Source organism: Porites lutea, chromosome 4, assembly GCF_958299795.1.
Source record: "Porites lutea chromosome 4, jaPorLute2.1, whole genome shotgun sequence".
Lineage (NCBI taxonomy): Eukaryota > Metazoa > Cnidaria > Anthozoa > Scleractinia > Poritidae > Porites > Porites lutea.
The window spans coordinates 7,606,562-7,623,429 of NC_133204.1; the positions used below are offsets into that span (position 1 = coordinate 7,606,562).

At 39.0% G+C, this 16,868-nt stretch overlaps 1 protein-coding gene across 1 annotated transcript in view; it reads left to right on the forward strand.

The window, feature by feature from the left end:
- Positions 1-16,868, forward strand: part of LOC140935571 (uncharacterized) — a 43,485-nt gene that overhangs the window by 13,258 nt on the left and 13,359 nt on the right. The window contains exons 9-15 of the mRNA XM_073385134.1: positions 3,090-3,246; positions 3,841-4,002; positions 5,044-5,114; positions 6,472-6,564; positions 7,455-7,552; positions 8,222-8,338; positions 9,378-9,458. Of these exons, the coding sequence (XP_073241235.1) occupies positions 3,090-3,246; positions 3,841-4,002; positions 5,044-5,114; positions 6,472-6,564; positions 7,455-7,552; positions 8,222-8,338; positions 9,378-9,458 (779 nt within the window). The remainder of the gene's footprint in view (positions 1-3,089; positions 3,247-3,840; positions 4,003-5,043; positions 5,115-6,471; positions 6,565-7,454; positions 7,553-8,221; positions 8,339-9,377; positions 9,459-16,868) is intronic.

Below are 16,868 nucleotides of genomic sequence, written 5' to 3' on the forward strand. Positions count from 1 at the left end.
GTTCACACACCGTGGATGTTATCAGCATCAGAACTGAGACTTGCTGGGGTAACGTTGGGGGAAAACTACCCCCGTCCAATAGTTTGCCCTCCTGAATGGAGCCGGCACACCTCAAAGGTTAAGGGCACAGGAAAGGCTCCTAGAACACAACGTAGAGGAATTGACTTTTATTTCAAGTCCCCAAAAGAAGCAGGTCCATCGAAAAAGAGGCATTAGAATGGAGTGGCCAGAGAAGTGGATCCTTGAGAGGGATAATCTGGGATACTTGACATAATTTATTTTACTTTATTGTATTTTTTCAAAGACAAGTTTGGAATAGTCTGTAAAGAAAATTTATATTGATTCTTCTCATTGTGTTTTTCAGTCAGAGTTATTGTAAACAATTTAGTAAAGAAAACAGAGGTTGAGTTGAATCTAGCCTTAATACTCTTTACCGTATAATTTTTTAGGGATTGTATTTTGTTTCCTGCAGCTGCCTTTTTCCCCTCATCCCCAATGTAGCAACGTTGTTAACATAAATACCTGTTGATATTCCAAGACACCCTTAGTTTTTTTATTTGCTGTACCCTGCTAATGACATAATGAGTCTAGCTAATAAACACCCCACACTAACCTGTGGGTCTACAATAGAGTCAAATTAGGGTCCAAATAAATATAATAAATGAAAAAGTGGTCCATAGTATAGAAACCAGTCTTTCAACTGCAATATGAAAGGGGTGTGGGGAAATTAAAGCCCTAAGCAACATGATGTAAAATCAAATTCTCCATTTATTTAAGCAATTAGATTTTAGAACAACTTGCACAAGTAGACCCGACCTTTTTGAGGCTTAAAGCGTTTAAGCCCTAGCATCCACATGCAAATTCTCTTGACTGATCTTCATCACTTTCTTAAAGAACTAGTTAGGAGAATCCAACAAAAACTCAGAACATTTTCCCTTTGGTGATCATTTTCTTAATTCCCATAACTTTTTTCCTTGATGATAATTTAATTATTGTTTGGAGAACATTGTTTTTGGTCACTCTTGGGACTTAAGGGTTAATAGCAAGAGTGGTTTTAAGACCCCTAAAACCATTCCCTGTTCAGCAGTCCATTCCCAATCAGACAGAATGAGAGGCAGCCCCCCCCCCCACCCCTTCCCCACTGCTTTGATAATTCGTTCTCATTTTACCGAACAGGGTATGGTTTGGGGCTTCTTGAGTCTAGAAACAGGCAGGGTTTAGAAAAAAATTTTGAACTTCACTTGTCCAATGGACAAGTGAGTTCCTTGTTGTACTTGTCCAAAGTTCAGGTCTAGTTATCCTAGCATGTCGAGTTAAATCCAAGTTCTAATGATGCATGGTGATGGTTAACAAGCATAAATCCATTTATTGCTGGAACTCGGATAAAACATACCACATTTTAAGTGTCAATAAAGTAGTCATTCATTATTATTATTGTATGCTTATATACTGTGTTGTTGTTCGCATCGTGTACTACCCGCAGGGGAAGGTTTTTTTCCAAGATTCCTGAAACTTTCGAACTTGTACCATTGGGCTGTCACCATGTTTCTTCTCAATCACCCCAGTGTTTTCTGCGGAAGGATTTCGTTTCCTCTTCAGCTACTTCACTGGTGCACCAAAATAGCCTGTTATACTCCGCTGAGCCACCATTGTGTACAAGCTAACAGTTACCAAGAGGGTCTATTATAAATGCAAAAGTCGATCCCCCCAAGAGTCCCAGGCCCATTTCAGTGCGCAATGAAGTAAAATGGTGGATAGATTGTAACTCACTTGCATCAGTGCTGGTCTCTTTTCATTTCTAACCTGTCAGTTGTTTGCACGAAAAGCAATCTATTTGCGCTTGCAAAAACCCGGCTGTATACTTTATGTTTGGCTGAAACATGTTAAAAGCACCTTTTTATTTAAATTTATTTTCTGAGAATTTACTTTTCCAAAGGACAAGTAAGGTTGATGACCTACTTATCCATATCCACTGATTAAAACCAATTATCTGGGGCAAGTGGACTTCGTTTTTGTCGCACCCTGACAGGCTATAAAAATTTGGTTTATCGACTGAGGTGTTAAGTGGATTTGGCAAAAGTAAGAGCCTTTCATCAAAGCAAAAGCCAATTATTTTAATCTGACAAATGATCAGCACTCAGAATGACTCTTTTCATACCAATCCCATTATGCTGGCCAATTTAAGATATCAAATCAATAATGATACCACATTTTTGTGTTTTACTTCTCCACTTGTGCAGTACCAAAGTACCAAAGAAAGTAATCCCACCCTTTGTATTTTGTCTGTCTGTGGCCCAGGGCTGTCACTAAGATTTGCAAGTTCCGGGTATATGCAGTTAGTACACTGAAAAAGAAAAAGATCTGTTTCATCCCCAGGGTGCCAATTCAAGCCTGCAGGCTTAAGTCTGAATCAGCCTCTCTCTCCCTTTGAGAACAATTATTTATGCCAAAACAGTCCTATCAAAGGCTGTTCCAGCCCACGCTTGGACTTAATTCAGCCTGTGGTTCCACATCAGCCCTAATGGAACTGTATTGTTCTTGATGAGGGGAGCCAAATTAGACCCAAAGAATAAAACTACATTTTACTCACCAAAACAGCCCCATTTTAGGGCGAAAACAGATTTCTCTGATTTACAGCGTAGACAGGGAATAATAATAAACAACTAGGAAGTTCGTTGTTCTTTTTTCCTTTTGGCCACCCTGGTCCTTAGTGACAGCTCTGGTGACCCTTCATTGATATGTTCATGTCTTCCAGTTGTGTGAATTTAACCCCTGGCCACCAAAATCATTGCTGTTATCAATTGTAGAGTGGCAGGTACAAAAGTACAGGTCACAGGTCAGAAGTGCAAGTCACTGCTCTGTTGAGAAAAAACTGACATAAGCAGTTTACCCTCAAAGCTAAAACTCTATTTCGGATTATGATTATGGCTAGGAGACACTTTTAATGTTGTTTATTTACTAAAGCACTGTGACCTTTGTGGTAACCTGCACTTGTGACCTGTGACATGCATTTTGTACCTTCTGGTTGAAGAGGCTAAGAGGAGTGGAAATTAAGATCAATTTGCAGTTGCATGTAAATTTTTTTGCAGACATTTAGAATCTGGACTGCTGCATATTTTGTTAAGACTGAGGAAAAAGAGAAGACAGATTTAGCATCAAAGTTTTATAACAGGACATTGTTGATAAGGGTGTGGAGAGGACTGAAAAACTTTCGATCAATCAGAAAACTGAAACAGCTGAGATGTGGTACACAATTTGTTTTGTTTCCTTTCTTTCCTTATAGTATGGAGTAATTTATTAAAATATAATTGAAATAGTTTATGTAAAGTAGAGCCTCGTTAACTTAGAGCTGCCACAACACCCTACTAAGTCAAACTTATCTTTGCTTTCCCTTTTGTTCAATTTTCAGTAAATTTTGCCCCAATAAATAAAACTGTTGAGTAACTGGGGTTATGTTGTATGTACTGTTAGCTTAGTAACTTCAAAGTGGTGTGCAATGTTTTCTGCAGTTTTTGGCACTTCAGCGTAAATAGTTCATTGTTGTCACCTTTTTAGTCAATAAATTGATGTTATGGAATTAAACAAATTTAATACTCGATTAAATAGCTAAACAAGTTACGGTCATTTTCGTGACATAACAGTTGGCCATAGCAACCGCATAACCTATTGAAAACAACCCTTCTTTTAGCTTTAAGTGCCAAAAAATCACACACAAGTTCGGTCATTTTTATTGTCAAATTTTTATTAGCATGATGTTACCTTGCTTTCATTCATCATAAAAGCACTTTAAATTTTTGGAATGTTTGCCTAACACTTATTCTTTTTCTCTATCTCTTCAAGGTGCTGCAAACAGACATTTTTCATTCACTTTGCTGAAAAAGTCTTTTCATATTTGGGTGACAAGATGGCAAAGAAAAATAGAGCTTGCTCAGTTTGATGATCTGATCAGCTTCAAGGGCAATGTGGCCATCGCGAGAAGAGCGTTTATTCACTGGAGACACTGTATCCTTCCTCAGAACAACACTTGCCTATAATATGTCAGTCTAATTATGGTTGGCTTGTCTTGAATTCTTGAAAAAGTCTTGCAACAGCCTCCTCCTCAGGCGCTTCGTTTTTCGAAGGTAGAGGCGGCCGACTGGTGATGAGCCGCAAGGGACCATGGGAAGGGTACAGACGGCCCGTTGTCTCCTTCTCGCCTTCCTTTGCGCGCGACAGAGAGACGTCTTGGTACGAGGCAGGTCTTGAAATTTGGCCCGCAATTTTCCGGAGATAAAGTCTTGAAAAAATGGTAAAAAGTCTTGAGTTTTTTTTCAAAGCTACAACAAGTGCTTTCTAATTGACTTTTTTTCGTTTTCGTCAAATCTTATCCAGTTTCGCCCGTACGTTTGCAGTGCATCGTGAAAAAAGCTTTGTTCCTGCCTTTTTTGAAGTCTGTATTGATGAACTATTTGATAACCTTGAGTTTGGAAAAGAAATATTGTTTTGGAAAAAAGTCTGGAAAAAGTCTCGAATTTTGGATCCAAGTATCTGTACGAAGCCTGTCTCATTCTAAATGTTGCTTACAGAAATATTTTCCAGCATTTGTGAGCATTCAGGCAGTTATTCTCTAACAGGAATATTTGCGCCATAGTTTGAACGTCGATTGGTGCAACTGGCCTATAGTCAAAACCTTACTGAGAAATCAATTTCTGATAAAAGTGGGTGTGAACTCCACAGTTATATGATCAATTTAAGTTGGTAAAAAAGAACGATTTTATTATTATTATTATTATTATTATTATTATTATTATTATTATTGTTATTATTATTATTATTATTATTATTATTATTATTATTGCCAGAGTTAAACGTTCTATCCGTATGACCTAATAGCTAACTGGTCAGCGATGAAATTGTCAGTTCATTCGTCACCGTCCCCAAAAGTTTCTTTAGTTTTAATCTAGTCTGAGTGTTTTTTCTTTAGATTCACGACTGAATGCCATGATTGTGTTGTTCATAATTCTCACGGTAATTCCGTTTAGCTTCCATTAACGTCACTGAAAGATGTTGATCTTAGAAATCAAGAATATGAGAAGAAGGAGAAGGCTGATCATTATTACACACAACACTTACTGGTTAGTTTGGTTGAATAAATGAATTACGTTTACTTGAACGACACAAACCACTGTTGTTACGACAGGGGCTTAGAATGACCATATTTAAGCAATAGAAAACGTTTTCCGTGCTTGCATAGCTTGATATAAACACGAGAGGGGTTGGGAGAATTCGAGACAGTTATGCAAACCCGAGACGAAGTCGAGGGTTTGCATAACCGTCGAGAATTCTCCCAACGCCTCGAGTGTTTATATCAGGCTATGCAAACACAGGAAAAGAGTTTTCTATTGCTTTTATAAAATAACTTTCCCGAGAAAAAAACGCAAAACTCTTTATATGGCACTGATTAAAAAAGAAATTCTTACTAGTCGCAAAATCTTGTCCACGAAGTCTTGCACGCGTAATCAGTTCTTGTTTTGCAAAAAGATTCTTTGCAAAATACGGATTTTTCTCGCTTAAAATGTCAGCTTAAGCGAAGAAAAATTGACTCGCCTTCTTTGTGACGATTTTCCATGTTTCAGCCGACGAAGGAATGGGTAAATAAAGTAAACTTGTCGAGTTTTGAACTCGAAAACTTTTTCAAATTCGTGCTTGCGTGATTAGCGCGCGAAAAGCCAAACAACTTGACAGCACAACCATGTTTACATACTCTCATGCAAACACTGCTCTCGGCCAATCAGAGACCCTTAGTTATTTTATAAATAGCTGTATAAAAGGGATGGGCATGTAAGTATAACAGGGTCTAGAAGGGTATTTTCGGGATCCGGAATTTGTTTATTGATTGATTGTTTATTGATTTTTTTGGCCTTTTTCACTTATAAATGAAGGGAACAAAACATTTAATTACACGTACAATATACAAAATTCGAAAGAGGGAATCTTAAAAAGCGAAGAAGTCTCAAGAATAGATGAGACTTCCTCTTTACATTAGATTTAGGTTTGACCGAAATACGGTTCGGCATTCGGCAAAAGACGTCTTAACGGGAAACGGATTTTACAGCTGCCAGGCGAGAGATTCGCCAAAATTTGAGCACTGCATCTGGGATTTGCTTTGCCTAAATGTTGGGAAGTCGGGAAATCATACGTTTGAGCGGCAAATGCGAATCAACCAGGCGCACGTTAAGTGTTGTCTCCTTTCAAATCAGACTATAGTGTGTGCCTTGTTAGTTTTTTATCTTTGCTTTTGGAAACGAAAGAGGAATTCGGGAAAGCGATAGAAAAAAAAACCGCGGGATGCGGGATTTTCAACAAAAATTTATCCTCAAATCGGCGATCTAAATCCCGCATGGAATCAGACAATTTAGAGGAGCCCTTCGTCTTCAATTACACAATTGTTTCAAGTTACCTTAGTGACCTTTTTCTCTTTTTTTTTCACAGAAAACGTGCCTTAATGCTCTCCACCTTCAAGCTGTGCAGAGGAGACTTAAAGAGATGCGCGTCAGAATGGCTGAAGATCTCTGCCAGAGGATTGTAAATGCTAAAGCAAAATTAAGTTTTCCTCTATTCGCTCTCAAGAAGGGGAAAACAATTTTTTTTTCTGCGGACAAATGCAAGCCATCTACCAAAGTAGAAGAGTGCCAAATAATTTGTTAATTGTTGGGACCTTTTCAGAGGCATTAGTAAAACTAGCAACCCCTCCCTTCCCACCCCAAACAAAACTGAATTCTGAGCAAAATAGGTGGAAACAAGTTCTCTTTTGGCCACAAAATTCTGGGGGAGTGTGAGGGGACGAAGGGATGAACCCAAAGCCGATCAAAATATTGTCATTAGGAGCAGGAACCTATGTAACAATTACTTGGGAAGGTGTTTTCACACAGTCCCCAAGTTCTTTTGACCTCCATTGTAGGTACCTCTATGTGCATTGATGGAAGACAAACCCTGGCCAGCATTTCCATTCAGCCACATTTTGATCTTGTCTTGATTCCGATGAATGATTTGTTTGTGTAATTATGAACCTGAGGGTAGCTTGGGAAATTGGGAGGAGCTTTTCCTTAAAATAATATGTATTAACAACGAGCATTTTTCTTTATGAAAGTGAACATGATCTTCGCAGTAGAATGAACAATCTAAGCGGTTGACTGAAAAGGAACCTGCAAAAAATTCAGGCTTGACCAGGAATCAAACCTTGACCTTTGCGATGACAGAACGCAAGGCTCAAGCTAACTGGAGAGCAGGCCATTGTGGTTTCAACCGCTTAGGTTGTTCATTCTACTGCGAAGATCATGTTCAGTTTCATATCTTTATCCGCAGTTCAAATCATTTCATATATTTCAATACAAGGATTTTTCTTTACCAACTCCTTTTTTCCCTTGTTATTTCCTCTTTTGTTTTTAAAAATCGTTTGTTGTTTGTCTTGTCAGCAACTTCAGAGAGTGTGGACGGTATGGTTAAAGCGTTGTGAACATTCCGAAGAACTCAAGCTTCACTCAGTATCAAAGAAGGCAAGAGTGCATTACAGGTGAAATGTAGTTTGAACGGACATGTTACATTTTCCCTTGCGTTACACCCAAACCGTGACCCTCCTCTCTAGTGCCGGGGCTTGTTCTGTAACTGAAATACAGTGAAACCTCTATAAAGCGGGCCTCCAATTAAGCGGACACCCTCTATTAAGCGGACACTAAGCTGGGTTCCGAAACGAACGTCTGATATTTCCCTTTATAACACGAACAGCAGACACTAGAATAAGTTGTATTTGGCTAATTTCTATGGTTAAAAACCTCTATTAAGCGGACACCGGACTGAATTGACAATAGTAGCATTGGATTACGTCCTTGAAATACGTACTGAAGTCAGTTAGTGTTTTTTGCATTTACAAACAAATTAAAGTTGGTAATGAAAGGCAATGAACTTGAACTCTGGATAACTTTTTTAACAACATGAAACTTTATCATAGTACAGAGTAACCGTTGAATGTTGATCGTTAACAAACATTGCGCAATTTTTACAAACTCTATTAAGTGGACACCCTCTATTAAGCGGACACTTGGGAAGGTCCCGAGGTTTCACTGTATTGGTTTCAATTTGTGTACGTCGACTTTACTGTTTTTAATCTGTCTTGTTCATTTTCAAATCGATTTTTTTTGCGCGAGCAATTGATTAACTTTTATTTGACTATTTGTTTCCACAGGTTTCAGCTAAAAAGGAAGCTTTTTCTTGTTTGGGTGCGCTACTGCCATTGGAGAAGATTCAGAAAATTTCAGTACGCCAAAGCCGATTTTCATTTCCGACAAAGCGCTTTACCCAGGTATAATTTACAAGTCTGGATAGATAATACAGTCAAACCTGTACTGGTAAGGCGGTCCCCCTCTATTTTAACCCTTTAAGTCCCAATAGTGATCAACATCAATTTTCTCCTAACAATATCCATACATTGTCAAGAGATTAGGTTATGAGAATTAACAAAGATTACCAAAGAGAAAATGAAATGCCTTGATCTTACATTAAATTCTCTCAACTAATTCTTAAAGGAAATGTATGGAGATCAGTTTGGAGAATTTGTATGTTGATATTGGGATTGAAAGGGTTAAAAGTGGTCAATTACCAAAGTCCCGGAAATCATTTCCCTTATTACTGTAAAACGGCTGACCTGTGTTAAACGGTCACCTCTATTAAGCGGTCGCGGTCACCTTTTCCGATGTCCTAAAGAGTTATTTTTCTATTGTCTTTTCCTGTATTGAACGGTCTATTTGTCAAGATATACCATGCTCATACAGATGTAGATATGTGTATGGCGTTTAGTAGTCTTTGCCTCCTCTCTTTTGGCAGAAGAAGTGGCAGAAACATTTTTAGGTCAATATGCCGTGTGATGGGTATTTTACTTTTCCACCTCCTTCATTTTTATGGTTAACTATCAAACCGGTATTAAAAGCTCAACCTGTATTAAGCGGTCCGTTGCCCATTCCCAAAGTTTAATGCAGGTTTGACTGTAGACTGCAAAAAAGTTTTATTTTGCGTTGGTCATACGGTTGCGCGCGTTATTCGACAAAACTTTCTTCGAATTAAACGCGCGCAACCGTATGAAGGTCTTGTGAAAAGGGAGAAGGAGCACAGTCTGCAGTCTGTGAGTAGTTTTGTGGTGTTGCAAATAGGTGCGGTCACCAAATGACGTAATACAAGAAAGACCCATACCACAATACAATAGCTAGCCTGCGTAGCTGGCGTAAGACGGTGGGAGGGGAAGGAGAGGGGGGAAAGGCGAAGGGGAGAGTTACACGCAGCGTTGTGATTCTAAATACAGCGCACATGTTCTTTTCTTACTGGCTACCGTGTTCGTTGTTTTTTAGATATTTTAGCCGAATGTTAAGCTTCGTGGACCTGATGCATTCCAACCAAGAAAGAAATTCTACTGCTGAAAACTTCAGACGGTGAGTGAAACAAAGGCTATCAGAAGTCTTCAAATGGTATCTATCGTTTTTAGGGCTTTTCCTGGTTTAGTGTGTAACTGTTAATAGGAATTTTTGTGTCATCCGAACACCGTTTTTGCCCGAAAACTACTCTGTCGTCCTCTCTTGACCAAGCCGGGCCATGGTAGATTAACCGCGCTGGAGGACTGGGCCTGATGACGTCACTTACATGGAAGCAGCGTTTTCCGCGGTACTTGAAACGTTCGATGGCGTAATTTACTTTGAAACTGCGGACCTTTTCTGTAAAGAAGAGCAAACGGCCATACAACACGGGCATTTTCATTCATTTAACATTTACGTGATAAAAAAGAACTATGCATTCTCTCCATTTTTAACGACATTAATCTTTTGGTTGGTGCGAAACCTGAGACATTCTTAATTCTTTGTTTACAATTTATCTGCGTAAAGTTTGATAGGAGCTAGTGGCTCAACCAAGAGTATTCTTCATTGAGCCAACCAACTGGGATGCAGCATCTCACACCTTCATAAAAACCAGCTGATTCTTCGCATTTTCCAAGGGAATGACTTTGCTAGTTATTAATAATTAGCTGCCATTTTTAAACATCCTGTCCGATTCTTTCACTTCTTTGTAGGTCAAGGGTTTTGCTTTTCATTCCCAGAAAATTCGTAAGTCATTCTTAAAAGTTAGACGTTGTCAAAACCTGTCAAATGAGGCTTCATGATTGGTTAACTTCCTCTGTAGCCTCTAGTAATTAATATGATCAATCTAATTACGAGATTTTGAGTCGCATTCAGTCAACCCTTCGTCTCTTTGCGAACACAATTATGGATTTACAAACCTTACTACACAACCTAAACGAGGAATTGTCCTGTTCTGTGTGTATGAGCACGTTCACTGATCCAAAAATATTGCCGTGCTTCCATACATTTTGCCTCCATTGTTTGAACGAGCTTCAACGAACGAGCGGCAAACATGGCGAGATCACTTGTCCGGAATGTCGCAGAAAGTTCCAAGTTCCTGGGAGCGGTTATCCTAAAGATTTGCCAGCCAACTTTCGAATGAACAGTTTGTTGGATGTCATGGCCATTCAAAAATGCAAAGTCAGTGGAGTGAAGTGTGGAAACTGCGAAAAAACAAGCGCCGAAAGTTTCTATTGCTTTCAATGTTGCGTCTTCTGGTGCGAAGATTGCAGTGCCGCTCATAACTTGATTAAAGCGAATAAGACACACCGAGTGCTGGCGATTAGAGATTTTCAAGGTAAAGACATTGAAAACGTGTTGAAACGTGCAGTGTATTGCCAGAAGAAGTACCATGAAAAAGAAGAGCTGAAGTTCTTTTGCAAGCAATGTGAAGTTTCCATTTGTAATACTTGTGTTGTGACATTTCACGAAGGTCACGATAAAGTGCTTCTGCAAGATGCTGCCAATGAAAGAAAGTTAAGTTTGGAGTCTGCAATAGAATCTCAAAAAGAGAAGGTGCTTCAGAAGAGAAACCTGATCTCTAGACTTCAAAAAGAGTATATTCAAATTCAAGGACAAGTTTCAAAAAATGAGGAAAAGCGCCCAGAGTTTTGTTGACAATTTATTAAAAGTCGTCGAAGAAAAGAAAATGGAAATACTTAAAAATGTGGAAGACAAAGCTAATGAGTCCTTCGAGCGTCTGGCAGTGCAACAGTCTCAGGTTGAAAATGAGATTCAGTTGATCGAAACGTCAATTGACAAAACTGAGACGTTCTTAAAGCGAAGTAGCAATGCTGAGATTATGCAGTTAAACACAGTGCAGAAGGAGGCAGTCGGTGACGGGCTGAGACAAGTCGAAGACAAGCTTGAAGATCCTGGCAATTTCGTCTTTATTACGAACAAAAAATTGATTGATCAAGTAAGCAGTGATGGAGTTGGATCGTTTTTTCTCAGCAAGACTAAATCGAATAATTCAGGTGCGGTTGGAAAAGGACTCACTGACGTCACTGTTGGACTTAAAGCACAGTTTGTTTTAACAACACGAAGTGCTGAGAATAAGCGATGCTACGAACAGTTCACTAGTGTAAATATGGAAATGAGAAATGATCAAGGCCATGACTGTGCCACTGGAGTACAAGTCCAAGATAACAAAGATGGCAGCTACAATATCAGCTACTTTGCCAAAGAAGCAGGAGCATGCCGGACATCAGTGATGATAAATGGGGAACATGTTAGTGGCAGCCCATTCACTGTTCAAGTGAAACGCAGGCAGTACAAACCTGTGTTGTCGTTTGGACGAAAAGGTTCGAGTTGGTCTAGTGGAAAGTTTGATTGTCCTTGGGGTGTGGCAGTGAATGAACGAAATGAAATAGCTGTAACTGATTTTGAAAATTATACTACTACATGAGAAATTTCTGCAATTTGATTGGCTTAGAGCAGTGGTATTTCAGCTTAATTTGAAATACGTACATGTGAAAATTACAAACCTTCTAAGGGTAGTAGTATAAACAATTAATAGCATGATTTGTACGTGATATTTGGCATAAATACCACTAGTGATATTTCAAAATTGTCTCAAATTTCACTCGCCTAACGGCTCGTGAAATTACGTATAACAATTTTGAAATATTACTCGTGGTATTTATGCCAAATATCACTACAAATCATGCTATTACCTATACTAACCGAGTCCAAATTTTTAGTTGTGATGGAAAATTCATAAGATCTTTTGGCAAAAAGGGTGTAAAAAAGGGAGAATTTAAGGATCCTTCGGGTATAGCTTATTTAAATAATGGAAATATTGCAGTAGCTGACAGTATTAACAACCGACTGCAAATATTCACTGAGCAGGGGGAGTACCTTACTAAAATTGGCGGTGAAGGAAATCTTGATTATCAGTTTAATTATCCATGTGGTTTATCGGTAGACAATGATGGTAATATTATTGTTGCTGATTCAGAAAACAAACTAATCAAGATCTTCACTCCAAGCGGCCAGTTTCTTAGAAAGTTTGGCGGAGAAGATTTGTTAGTTGATCCCTTTCATTGTATTCAGAAGGATCAATATTTCATTGTATCAGACAACGGTGATCACTGTATCAAATTGTTTGATACAGAAGGTGATTTTCTGTATAAATTCGGGAATGAAGGAAAAGGGGATGGGGAATTCGATAGGCCTCATTGCTTATCAGTTGACAAAGCAGAGCACCTTATGTTGTGTGATTGTCAAAATAACATAGTTCAGGTATTGGACCTTAGTGGAAAGTGCATAACAAAGATTCGTGTTCCATATGGCGGTGAAATTGAACCGTTTCAACATCCAACCTCTACGGCAGTTCTGACTGATGGCAGAATAGTTTTGACTGATTGTGGTAACGATCGCATGCTGATAATTGAATAAAAATACATTGCAAAGTTAATCATATAAGATACGCAGATTCTTTGATCTCAAATTGCTGTGAAATCTAAATGGCTGTAATTGAACAAATTATTTTACAAGGCTCTCTTTGTTGTTTTTAGATTCTTATATTTTTATGGTTTTTTTGTTGTTGTTTTTTCTGTGACAACATCTTACGATGCATGCCAGTAATTGATGTCGTGTATTCAGTCCAGTACTGCCTCAGGTGTTCAGGTAGAAGATCGTAATAATTGAAGTCTTTTGAGTGCCAGTTTGTCAATATTGTACGTAATGTTTATTAAACTAATTTTTTTTATTGTCAAGAGTGATGACTAACCAACACTATAGCATTTACGCACTTGTTTATAGTGTGATTATTTGTAATCACGCAATAAAAATAGTTTTTTGTTCTTAAAACGGTTTATTGTATTTTGTCAGGAACGGGCTCAGGATGTGAGTTGTTTATTACCCCAAAGAAGTGCTGGCTGAACAGTAAACTATAAAATCAACATTGACGTATCATAAAACGCCAGTGCTGCATTCTGCTTTCTTAGTGATTAACAATACGGGTTAACAATCCTTCTGGTTTTCTGGTTTTGGTTGACGGTTTAAAACATTCATATTAATTTTTACTTGACACTTGCAATTGCAAATTATGTTGTGGCTTCTAGTCAGCGAGGATTGCATTGCAGCTCATAGCACATTATCAGAGCCAATAACGATCATCGGGTGCTGGCAATTAAGGATTTTCAAGACATCGCGGACGCGGCCATCAGATTGCCTGAAAAAATCACCATGAAAAACGAAGAGTAAGGAGGTTCTTTTTCAGGGACTCTGAAGTCGCTAATTGGTACCATTTTCAGGCTTCAGGTATATGACAGAGTACGGATTTTACTAGCTGAAGTATATAAAAGGGTAGGGAAATCTGTCATTCTGGTCTGTAAAAGGGCCCAAAAGGGCTAACAGATGACTATTATCACTGAAGGGATACAAAAGTCTCAACAAGGTATGTAAAAGGGGTACCATTTGTCAATAGAATGTATACGAAAGGGGTACCTTTTTTGTGAAAAATGGTATATAAAAAGGTAAGGGGTTGGACCTCGGGGCGCAGCCTCCCCGTATAAACATTTGTTGAGTACCCCCCGGGGGGAGGGGGTTCATATATTTAGTAAAGGTGGAACTTACTTTTAAAAGATCTTTTGCGAGAAACGTCGAAAGTTCCCTACATTTATAACTTATTTTAAACAATGGAAACATTGTTGTGGCTGCCACCTTTAACGGACGACTGTAACTATTCACTGGGGAGGGGGGAGTTCATCTCAATTGCGGACATCTTTTTTCTGAGGAACTTTTTGTAGTGAACATCACTTGAAGGCTGCTTCATGCATGGAACCCATTACCTAGCTTGCGAGCACGTTCTCCTATTTGGGCGAGCAAAGCGAGCCGCGCGAGAACGCGCGAGCGAGCGGCTCGTCTCGCGCGTCCACTTTTCACTGACGATATCCCCCAAATGGAGAGCTTGCTCGAAGGCTACCCATTACCATATATGGATTCCCGTTCGTACCCAATCGCCTTTTATTTGTCTCCAGCTTTGATATATTGCTGTTTTCCTTCGCAACTTTCGAACCAGCGTGCAATTGCAAGAGACGACCGTGGGAAAGCCGTCAGTGTCGAAGGCGTCCCCAGCGGCTCAAGAAAATTTGCTTTAAATTGAACCAAATCAGTGTCTGGGTTTCATAAACTGACTCTGACGTGTAAACATACTGCTAGCAACAAATTTCAAAAGAGTCCGACAGATTCTCTCATTTCTTTAGAGGTCAAGGATTTTCCTCTTAATTCGTAGAAAACTCGGAAGTGTTTCTCAGCAGTTAGACACCGTAAAAACATGTCAAACACAACCTTTATGAAGAAGTATCCTGTTCTGTATTTATGAGCCTGTTCACTGATCCAAAAATATCGCCGTGCTTTCATACATTTTGCCTTCGTTGTTTGAACGAGCTTCAGCGAACAAATGGCAAACATGGCGAGATTACATGGCCGGAATGTCGCAGAAAGTTCCAAGTTCCTGGAAGTGGTTATCCTAAAGATTTGCCGGCCAATTTTAGAATGAACAGATTGTTGGATGTTATGGGTATTCAAAAATGCAACATCGCTGGACTGAAGTGTGCCAAAAAAAAAACTGCGAAAAAACAAGTACCCAAAGTTCTTACTGTATCGTTGATGGTTAAAGCAAACGGTGAAGGTGTTCGTTCTTTGAAACAAATCATCAGCCAGACTAAATCCAGCAACTCAAAAGCGGAAGGAAAAGGAATCACTGGCGTGACTGTTGGACTTGAAGCACAGTTTGTTTTAACAACACGAAATGCTGAGAATGAGCTATGCTACAAAAAAATCTGACATCGTAACCGTGGAAACTAAAAATGATGGAGGATATAACTGCGCCACTGAAGCACAAGTCCACGATAACAAAGGTTGCAGCTACTTTGCCAAAGAAGCAGGAACTCGCCAGACATCAGTGATGGTAAATGGAGAAGATGTTAGTTGCTGTCCATTCACTGTTCAAGTTAAACCCAGGCAGTACAAAGCTGTGTTGTCATTCGGAGGAGAAGGCTCATTTGCTGGAATGTTTGATGGACCTTGGAGTGTGGCAGTGAATGAACTAATGAAATTGCAGTAATTGAGTCCAAATATTTAGTAGTGATGGAACTTATCTAAGGTCTTTTGGGAGAAATGGTGATCAAGAGGGAAAGTTTAAATACCCTGGAGGTTAGCTGATTGTGATAACACCCGACTGCAAATATTCACTCGGCGGGGTGAGTACCTAACCCAAATTGGCGGTGAACGAAATCTTGATCATCAGTTTAGCTATCCATGGGGTGTACCTGTAGAAAGTGATGGTAATATTATTATTGCCGATTCAAATAACAAACTGATCAAGATCTTCACCCCAAGCGGCCAGTTTCTAAGAAAGCTTGGTGGAGAAGATTCATGAGGTGATCCCTGTCACTGCATTCAGACGGATCAATATCTTATCGTATCATACGCAGGTGATGACAGTATCATTGTTTAATGCAGACGGTAATTTTCTGTATAAATTCGGGAATGAACGAGACAAGGATGTGGAATTAAAAAAACCTCGTTGCTTATCAGTTGACAAGGCAGGACACTTTATGGTCGGTAATTTTTTAAGTCACACAGTTCAGGTATTGGAACTGAATGGAAAGTTTATGGAGAGTTAAATGCACCAAGGTCAACCGCAGTTCTCAGTGATGGTAGAATAGTTGTGACTGACTTTGATAATATTCGTATTCAGATAATTGAATAAGTGTCCTACAAAATTAATCATATGTTAAATGTTATGTATTATCAATTTGCAGACAAACCTGACTCGTTGCTTTTCAATTTATTTGTTGCTTTCTTTTTTACTAGCTTTTTTTTGGAAAGCGTTTTCGTCTTGGTCGGTGATTGACTGGTGAATCGATAGTCTTACTGTTTTCTATCCTCAGTCTTTTCCGTGACGTCAACAATATCATTACCCGCGATGTCCATAAAACTATGTTGCTATTTACTGTGTGATTTTGTGGGCCGGAAGCTCTAAGAACGGCTCACAGGAATGGTTTAGAAAACAACGGCCCTAAGCCAAACAAAACTAACAATGAACCCCAACTCTGAAACAACAGAACTTTGGGCCAACAAGAACCTATCAAATTAGAGGTTCTAAAGAGGTTCTGGCCAACAGGTGATTTTTGTCAACAAGGACAAGTTTTTGTATTGTCGTTTTGTATTTTGTGAAAAAATAATAAAGAAACAAACAAAAAGGAAACCCCTTATGCAAACTATATATTGTCTTCAGAACCTTAGGCGCTTTTCATTCAGTAAAAAACTTCAGAAATTTTGGTAAGAAATCAAATGGATCGGTTCGGTCCGACCGGAATATTTGGGACCACCCCTGAAAGTGGTCTATTTTGACCGATCCAGTCATTTCGGTTCGGTGGGACCAAAATGTACCTTTCCATTGAACATGTGGAATTTCCGAAATTTCTAACAGGAATT